The following is a 10,222-nucleotide window of genomic DNA, read 5'->3' as shown; positions in this document are numbered from 1 at the left end:
AATAAGTGGAGATCTTTACGTAGTTGATATCGTTGAATGGCGAGTAGCAGAGTAGACTGAGTGTGAGATCGGTACCTGGACACGTAACTATATTCACATTTCTAATGTACGTAAAACAGAAATAGCAAACATTTATGTAAACAATGTAAAACCTGATGGTTAAAGCACACTTTATGTGATTATTATTTAAACATCATACAGTTTGTCTTAGTATGTATATTTTGTGTTTATTATTTATGCTTTCATATTTAAATCTGCTGAAAAATGATCAGTTTGTGTTTGCCTTTTTTAAAAATCACGTTCTTTCTAGCTTCTCTGCGGAATAGGAAACTATGGATTGGGAGAAGAAGATGGTGGTCGTGGAAGATTTTGTGGAATATCAGATATTCCTGGTATCGGAAGAACCCAGCGATCACGAGAAACGCAAACAAATTCTTCAGGGGTACATAGAGAGTATACTGGCAAAGTTTGCACCATTACTAGCTCCATACATATGGCAAAACCAACCATTTAATCTGGGATATAAAGCTAAAAAAGGTACTGTCTGTGTGATTATTAAATGGAATCTCATTATCACTGTAGTAATTATAGTGAATAGGCTCATTTAAATTACAACCTGTATATAAGGTTATTTTGTGTTAATGAAGTTTACTTAATTATAAGAAAATACATATTCATCAAGGGAAATCTCGAACAATTCCAACGGTATGTTTGAAGAAAGCGCTTGCTTAATATATAAAAAGTGACTTATCTATAAAAAGTATGGATGGTTTAAGTAGCAGGGCATTGTTTTAGTTATTATAGTGAGTGCGCCACTCGCACCTGCTCCAGAATTGTTACTTTACATGTGAAATCCATTGGCCTGGAATTGTTCTTAGTGATAAATATCAATCAATGGGATTGATTTTCTTTTTATCTGGTTTAGTACAGGCAGTCACTCAGTCTTCATTTTACATTATCTTAAAAATACCCATTTTTTTTTTTTTTTTTTTACTTCTTCTCAATTTACACCATTTACTAAAATTACATTAGATTCTATGTTAGGGATGTATTTGTTCCCATGGTTACCTGGCTTATGTAAAACATATGTACTATACCGTTTAGTGGACTTCATATACTGTATGTTGTTAAAGCTGACACGTCATTACTGTACGAACTAATGGGCCAAGGGACATAACCCAAATAAGATTATTTATTTCTATATAAAACTCTAGTTCGTGAACTTTCATAACCATTTCAAGGACAATAGCCTGTTTTAAGCGCAATGACTGTATTTACCATGGAAATGTCGTTTGCTCGTTGTTTTCCAGGTAATACTCCAGCTCATATTGGAGGAATAACATATTTTGGAGATAACATTGAGGATGAATGGTTTATAGTTTACCTTCTCCAAGAAACAACCAAAGAGTACCCGGAATTGGCAGCAAGGTGCTTTGAACAATTTTTATTACGTTTTTGTTTGTGGATACTTACATGTACGCGCAGTTCTATCTGCAGCCTGAAGCGGCATTTTCCTTGGTTTAAGTTGGGGCATTTTCCTTGGTTTAAGTTGTCAGTCAGCAGTATTGCAAATTGCTGTTTAATACAGGGTTGAAGATAACGACGGAGAGTTTTTGCTGATAGAAGCGGCAGATTTCCTACCAAGATGGTTGAAGCCAGAAAATAGTTCAAATCGGGTAAGGGAATTCAGCTGTTGGATGACCCCACGTTTCATTGGTGTGTGCTCAAGCTCTTTAATGCATGTTCTTTACGGACTGAGGAACAGGGACCTTTTTTCCAAAACGGTCAACATTGTAACAACACTATTCTGTGTTACCAGGTCTTCTTTTACCATGGAAAGCTCTGTATCATACCTTTGCGACAGGATGGCCTAGAACTGCCTGACCAAGCTACCAGTATCGATGTGTCTCAATCGTTGTCGCTGTTAGCGGCTTTTTCAGAGAAATTATTAGCAACTGAATCTGTGTCAAAAGCTCTCAGAAGGCGGCTGGAAGGGTACTTTGATTTGTGTGATTCACTGTATGATGTGTTTTTCATCCACACGCCGCACACTGCACATACATTATACTTTCTCTTTAACTTTTCCGTTGTTTACTAAAGGGATCATTAAGTAGGTCAAGGCATTGGAACCACAGCTCTCATTATAGCTCTGCTTTAGTAAATAGACTAGTGTTCACTCGAAATATCTTGGGTTGCTTATATAAGGTAAAGATAATAACTACATTTCTTAGTTTTTAGGATCTACAAATGTGTAAGTAATTTCAACTTCACTTAATTGTATCCCAGTTTCAAACCTGGGAGGGGGCAGGCTCAGTCCAAAAAAGATTTATATTCTTACACACGTGCAGCTTTGCCTTTTATTTTTTACTTATTTTTAATGTTTGGAAATCATAAATCATCATAAATAATAATTTTATCATTTTCCATTGTGTTATATTTTGGACTATAGGTACCCTGACAAAATTAAGGATTCCCTTCACCATGCCCGCTGCTATGTTCCAGCTGGGATTGCAGCTGTCCTTAAAGAGCGACCGCATCTCGTATCAGCAGCTGTTCAAGCATTTTACCTCCGAGATCCTATTGACCTAAAAGCTTGTCGCATCTTTCGTCATTTTCCTCCTGAAACACGAGTCCTCTCGTCGGTAACGTGACATTAAGTTTGAACATTCTGTCCACTAAGTACATTATTTAACCTTACAGATCAGTTTTTCAAATTAATTTCAGCCTGACATAAACATTTAGACATAGCAGTGGCAAAATCATTATACTGGATCTAAAGAAAAAAAAATAAAGTATAAAAAATGGATCCACAATAACGAAGCCAATACATGCCATTGCATTTAATGCTTTTTATAACCTGATGATAGTTTTAGAGCGATGGTGCTAGAACACAGAATGCAGTAAATGATTTATAGTTGCTGATGTATATCAGACGGATTCCATAGATAATGTTTTGCTTAAAGGCAACATCTTCCCACCAGTGGCTGGGTAATCCTTGCAGCTTTTCAGGGAGCTGAACATTCTCATAAAAAAGCACCGCTTTTGTAGCTGTCCTGGGGAAACCCACCCACCACCACTTTTTTCACTTTTTTGTGTGATTTCTGCTTGTTTTAAACCGTGTGTGTTTTTTTTTCTTCATATTTGAACAGGTCAGGTTTACAAAGTGTTTATACGCTCAGTTGAGCCAGCAGAGATTCCAGCCAGACAAACGGAGTGGGTACACGCTCCCTGAGCTGTCAGACCCACGTTACAAAGCATGTGACCTGGGAATGAAATTGGTAAGGTTTTAATCATTTTTAGACCTTTCCATTAAAAAAAAAAATTACATTTAATTGAGCAATCAGTCATGTAATATACAAAGATAGAGATGAGGGAACGCTGCGTTCTCACTGGTCTATCTTGGGGAGTGCCTTGAAGAGGCCACATTACTTTTTTAAATATTAGGCCAGTCCTCATTAAAGTCTATTCTGGCACACATTGTGAAGAGTAAACACTATTTACTTTAAGTTAAAGGGCGGAAACTGGCACAGAGATGCACAGAAATGCTGTATATCTATATTTCTATATGGCTGGGTCAGGAAGTTTTATTATCCTATGGGATTCCTCACATGCTACCTTCGTTTTTTTGGCATTTGTAATTTTTTTTATTTTTTAGAATATCACCTGTGAATCTTGTAATTTTATGTTATTTCTGTCTTTTTTTCAGGCCCATGGATTTGAGATTATGTGTTCCAAATGCTCCAGGCCTTCTGGAGATTTCAATATGCTCCCCTTGCAGAGTCCTCGATGGACCGGATTTTTAAATTCCCTAAAGAAAAATAACTTTTTTAAGGTATAATTGGATTACTTGTAGATTTGTTCTGTAAATTGTGGCTTGGCACAGTCTTGTTGATTAACTCCTTTTGGGTGGAATGGTTTGAACAAGTTGATCCTCCTCTAACAAACTTTTTAATTGTAGAAATGGATTTAAAGTGGGAACTCCACCAACCACATGTCACAAGAAAATATTCTGGCAAAAGAGTCTGGCGTTACCCACAACTTGCCTGGACACTCACTCTCGAGTGAATAAACTCTGTTGTGCTAAATAAGATAATGTTTACCTTTTATGTTTTAGGGAGAGATGGAGGGATCTGCACTGTATCGTGAATTACTGAAGAAGGCAGAGGTATATTTCCTCCAATCATTTGTCAAGCCAGAAAGGTGAGAACTATTCATGTGATCCATCGCAGCAGTAAGTTAGAGAATCTGTTATTTGCTTATTCATATAACATTTTCCTGTGTACAGCATTCCACCCTGGAAATACGTGCCCCTTGAAAGGTTTTCATCTTAGCTGTACGTTGTTTAATTTGACCAAGTTCATGTACTCTAATTGCTAAATTACCAAAGTATGACTGAAGGCAGCAGTATTTTATTTTTCTGGTCTTTTAAGATAATAAATATGCCACCTGTACAAAGATGGTTGCTTCCCCTTTTCCATTATTGGTGTCTGAGAGTTTCTTTCCCAACATTTCTTACCATCTCTCCATTAAGACTGGTGTGACAACAGAAGAAGAGGAGCCCATAAGCCATTGAAATCCTCCTCCTGTCTTACTGACAAATAGACTCAAAGTCAGTGAGGTCCCTGGGCAACTTATCATTTCCAGACAAATCTGAAAATGAAGTAAATGCCACAGAGCACCTCCCTATGAGGAAGCCTGTGTAAGGGAATCGCTCTCCCTTCTGAGCAGAATTGAGCTGCTCCCCCACTGGCGTGGAGATCGCTATGAAATCAAAGTACCCCTATCCATCCCCGGACAAAAATCAGGATTGCCATCCACTGGTGTCGGCCAGGGTAAAGAGAAGAGTAAGCCCCCCCCCTCTGCGCACCACGCCTCCTTTTGCGAAAGGGTTGGCTTGTGCGACTTGTCACTCTGTCAGTGGGTTTGGCCACATATAGCGCTGAAGGGGAGAGTTTATGCAGCCTCAACAAATGAGTTGCCCTAGTATTTTTGTAGGTCAGGTACAGCCAGCCTCCCAAGGGGGTATAAGGAAGGAATCCTAAACGTGGATTAGGCAACACAACATGCCATTGGAATATGAGAGTGAAAGGTTGCTGATATAGGGCCTCTCTACGGTCTATGAAGATCTTCTATTTAAAATCAGCTGTTTCCATCTACAGTAGTCATTTACAACATCTACACTGTATTTCTCATCCACCTGATCTTATTTTACTGGACAAAATTTGCATTTCCATTGTGGAAACTGAAACTACAATTGGGGGCCTATAATTGGGGGATAGCACAGGGATGCGCAATTTCAATCGCCCCCCGGGACATTCAGTTCTGGATGCTGGTCAGGTGTTTTTTTTTTTTCTCCTTCTTCTTATCATTTTGCCTTGCTGTGGGCAAGCAGCACGGTTAGGATCCAGATTCCCCGCAGCGCTGCGGGGGACCCAGTTCCTCCTCTCTGGCAGCAGGTGGGCGGCTGTGCCGCTTCTGCCGGGCTTCTATGACGGAGCACCGGCGTGACATGACCTTCTGGTGCTCCATCAAATGAGCCCCGGCGGAACAACCGGCCAGCAGCAGCGGAAATAGTAGTAAATTAAGTGAGAGAATTTAAGTGTGTGTTAGTTTCAGTATTATATTTTAACCCCTCAAGGACAATGGGTGGTCCCTAAAGCCATTGAAAACAATGCATTTTGAGCCCATTCATGTACGGGCTTTGTCAATAAGGGGTTAATGAGAGATTATTATAGTGTTTCCAGAGATTCTGTTGATACCACAAACTGTGTTCACTGAATTTTTACATTGAACTGGTAGGTCAGCAGCTGAGAGTCCTGGGGAGGAAGTGCTTCAACTATTAAACACACTACCCATCAGTTTGGAGGAAATGAAGAAGGAAGAAGCTAATTTACCACCAGATGAAGGTAAAAAGATCTGTTCAGTGCAGAATTGCATGTGTATGTGCGGACAAGTAGGAAAGGCGCATAATAAGACGTATTACTGGCCAGCCTAAGCATGTTTGCTGGTGGGGGCAATTGGCAGAGGAACATAAACTCCTTCCCTGCCAGCCAGCTGCTGACCTGCACTTCCCCTGCTGCATGAGAGTGGGAGAGAAGCTGTGTTTATTTTTTCTCCAATTTGCCCTCCCTGGTATTTGATTACCTGTTCTGCTTTGTTCCTGCTGAGCTAACATGCTGTTTCCGTTTAAGATGACAGCTGGCTTGATATTACCCCTGAAAAGCTGGAGCAGATTTTACAAGATGCTGCGGGCCCAAAGGAATCAGTTCCGACGTCAGTTGCGAATGAGAAGAACTATGACTTATCCGAAGTGACAGATAGCATGAAGGCATTTATATCAAAAGTTTCTTCACATGAAGGAGCAGAGTTGCCATGGTATGTGTCTGATGCGTAAAGATTCCTGTATTCCTTTTCATTGCTAACATAACTTGAGTCTAAAGTCATATCGTCCTTGCTTATTTTGCTAGGACATGTATGATTTTTATTTTTTGCAGATAAAATAAAAATACAGCCACCCGGCGGCATGACTAATTGCTCACAATGCATTGCTTGCACAGCAACAAATGAAAATGGCACAATATAACCTTAACCTGTACTCTTGCTATTGATTTTGTTTGCAAAGCGTATGAAATAAAAGATTCATTTTATACTATGCTTGGACACAACCACTTTTACCTGTTGGTGACTGTAGAATCTAAAGAGAGACATAATGTATAATGTTAGGTATACTTATTATTGTTCTAGAAATACAGTGTAATTATGTTTTTTATTGATTTGCTAATTTTTAAAAACCACTAGGGCACTGGCAGAAGCTCCAATTACATTTGATGTGGACTCGTTCAAAAGTGCATTGGAAAATATTCTTGGTAGGTTTTCTTGTATTTTCTTGTTTTTACTGAAAAATGAAAAGGAGGGATACCAGTATACATCATTAAACAGTACATACTACCTTGTGCCTATATTCTATGTTATTTTCAAGTAGATGTTTTCCCAATAGAGGACTAGAATGAGGTTCCTACAAACACCAAAAAAACAGCCTGGTTAAAGACTTCTGCCAATCAGTAGAACCTTTTCATTAGACTGCATATTTGGACTGTGTTTGAATATGGTCCTGTTTCTTTGACATGCAATTTAAAAATCATTTATATCCCACCATACGAGGCACACCTCTATTGTTTTAAATGTTAGATTAGCAACTGAAGATCTTTTAACATAATTTAAATGTAGCTTTTTTCCCCAAATGCTTTATTTCATGTTTGGGTAGAACAAACCTATATTGTAGACTTGCCATCAGAGATGTATAATTTATTGCTAATAGAAAAATAGTATCATAGCAAAATGTAAGTGCATCTGTTACTTTTGCCAAATCCGGTTATACTGGATAATACGGTATATCTAAAAATCATTTGAATGGTAATCTTAATTTTTCTTCTTCAGGTCTGCATGATCATTGCTTACCATTATGTTTCTTTTTAAGTTAAAGCAGATATCTAAACAATACCATTGGTGGCAAGCCAAAGGCCCAAGCTGCAGGCAGTTTTGCTAAATGCTGTGAAGTTGAATTAATTGCACTCTGTAGTGCAAATAAATCATGGAAGATGTTTTTTTAATTCCTATGAAGATTTAATTTACATTAAAACAACACAAACATTTTTCTCTTTTTCAGCAAAAACATTGGCTGTTTTTGTATCTCATAACAAATTAATAAGACGAAATTTGACTTGATTAAATATTTTTTGGAGGGAAGTGTTTGGACGCTACCAGTTTGATGTTTGTAATGCTGCATTTAGTTACAAGGCTGTTAAATTGAATATAGTAGATGGGGAAAGCTTTAACTGAATATTTTTCTGTTCCTGAATCCTCTGTATTTACAGGTTCTAGTCCAGAAGATCTAGATTCCGATGATCTAGAATCAGAAGAAGAGTTTGAGTTGTTGGACAGTGATGAGGACCAGGAGTCCCAATCGGATACCGAAGCCTTAGGAAGCTTGCGGTCCTATATGGAGGTTATGGACAGAGAACTGGCTCAGACTAATATTGGCAAAAGTTTCACCACAAAGAAAACTGAGGTAAGATTTACTCTTTGCTAACCATGAGTAAAATTAAAATCTGCAAGAACCAGATTGTGGAGGTGCATTATTATAAAGAGGGTAGGTCCCTCCCCTCCACATCTCTGCTGTTATCTAATCTACCCATGACTTCTCGTTTTTACAAACCTTAAATTGTGTAAGGTTTGGTAGTGCAAAATGCATGAACTTTATATATTTTTTCTATATCTCCCGCCGCCTGCTCTAATAATGTGTTTTTGAAAAAAAATAAAAACACATTTTATTATAGAGTAACGTTAACAGAATAACCAGGACAAAGTTGCAGTTTTCCGGTAATAGCGATGTGAACTGGGTTACTGATAAAACAATAGTTTCAGTTTTCACCATTCTTGCTCTATAAACAGGAAATTCCCTTCCCTTTTGATCCAAATGGACCTGCGGAGCCAGGGTATGCTGAAGACCATAGTGACGAGGAAGACGGTTCTACGGAAGAGCATAGCTTTGCCCCGGTGGATGTGGATTTAAATCTGGTGACAAATCTGCTTGAATCATACAGTTCACAGGCTGGACTGGCTGGCCCTGCATCCAACCTTCTCCAGAGCATGGGTGTGCATCTACCTGACAACACTGACCAAGATCCATCTGCAGACACTGCTCTTCATTGATACTGGACATGATTGTGTCAGATCATAAACATATGTGGGGTTAATTTTTGCCACAATTCAGCAGGTGCGATTAAAAACCATGTGGAGTGGTGGTGGTGTTTCTTTGCTGTTATATAGTTGAGTACTAGGGAAGTCATGTTGTTCCTAGTTGAGATTATTGGTCAGATTCCTTGGAGTCCTTTTTCCTTAGACTGCACTTCCTAATCTAATTTACATGCATTTATAGAAAACTGTTGATACTACATAACACTTTGTAATGCCATATTTATAAGAACCAATTTACCTTGTGAACAGATATATATTTATTAAAAAAATATAGAAATACAGAATATAAAGTCATTTTCCTGTTTGTAAAACTTTTATATTAATATTTTTTTCATAAAAAGCATTGCTTTTCCAGTGGTGACTCCTTTATAATACTTTAATATGACTGTTCAAAAGGACCACCCCTAGTGGGGTGCATGGCTCAGGGTGACTTGACTTTTTTTGCAGTGCTCCTAATCGGCAACATAATCTCTGTGCCTTTTCTGCAGTTCTTATCCGTTTATATGTGTATGTAATACTACTTTTTTTAAAAATTATGAAATTAAGTTTGCCCTATATGCCTTAGTGTTTCGGCTAGGCCCCATCGTTCCAGTGAAGGGTAATGTTAATGCTACAACGTTATGGCACCAGTTTAGGGAAGGCCCTTTCCTGTTCAACATGACTATGCTCCTATGAACAAAGCAAGGTCCATTGTTTGACATGTTTGGTGTGGGGGAACTCGAGTGACCTGTAAAGAACCCTGACCAGAACCCCACTGGACACCTTTGGGATGAATTGGAACACAGATTAGAAGCAGACCTAACAAATGCTCTTTTGGCTGAATGGGCACAGATCCCCACAGCCGCACTCCAAATCCTTGTGGAAAGTCTCAGAGGAGTACAGGATGTTATAGCTGCAAAGGAAGGGCAGGGGAAACTCCATTTTAATGCACATGGTTTGGGAATGGGATGTCTAACAACCTCATATAGGTGTCATGGTCAGGTGTCCGCATACTTTTGGTCATATAGTGCACATGTTATGCAGACCCATATCAGAATGTGTGGGCACACACTTACAACCTTTAGTTCATACTTATACATTCTAAGCATGTGTTACAGCATATGGAGAATCTACCTTGGATGTTAGTGCCTTGTATTTGTCCCTACAGCACAATGCTAGAATAAAGGCACTCTGAGATTTCAAGAATTTTGTTGCCAACTGTAGTCAATTTTTGGTTTGTCATGTTTTCGCTTTTAATGGCTCCTGCTATCTCCAGAGATGTGGCATGGCTATGGGAGCAAATTTTGCTCTATCCTATACCAATCTCTTTATGCTGGACACAGCAATCCTTTCAGGTACAACATTGTTTGGTATGGTCGTTACATAGATGACTTGCGTATAATATGGGATGTAATAAAGAATCTCTGTTTGATCAGATCTGTTTTTTATGCCTCTCCCTGATAGAGGGATGAGGTCCTATATAAGG

At 38.7% G+C, this 10,222-nt stretch overlaps 1 protein-coding gene across 1 annotated transcript; it reads left to right on the top strand.

The window, feature by feature from the left end:
- The first annotated feature begins 4 nt into the window (after positions 1 to 4).
- ECD (ecdysoneless cell cycle regulator) lies at positions 5 to 9,111 on the top strand. Its single transcript, XM_053451306.1, has 14 exons — positions 5 to 106; positions 311 to 537; positions 1,311 to 1,428; positions 1,589 to 1,676; positions 1,820 to 1,995; positions 2,450 to 2,642; positions 3,150 to 3,278; positions 3,707 to 3,832; positions 4,115 to 4,200; positions 5,800 to 5,906; positions 6,192 to 6,375; positions 6,799 to 6,866; positions 7,875 to 8,068; positions 8,452 to 9,111. Exons 2-14 carry the CDS (start codon positions 333 to 335, stop codon positions 8,710 to 8,712), a joined length of 1,935 nt encoding a protein of 644 aa, XP_053307281.1. The 5' UTR covers positions 5 to 106; positions 311 to 332; the 3' UTR covers positions 8,713 to 9,111.
- Positions 9,112 to 10,222: the final 1,111 nt, after the last annotated feature.

This window comes from Spea bombifrons, chromosome 11 (assembly GCF_027358695.1).
Source record: "Spea bombifrons isolate aSpeBom1 chromosome 11, aSpeBom1.2.pri, whole genome shotgun sequence".
NCBI classification, from domain to species: Eukaryota; Metazoa; Chordata; class Amphibia; order Anura; family Pelobatidae; genus Spea; species Spea bombifrons.
The sequence above is the reverse complement of the archived record's forward strand: the minus strand, read 5'-3'. Positions and strand labels throughout refer to the sequence as shown.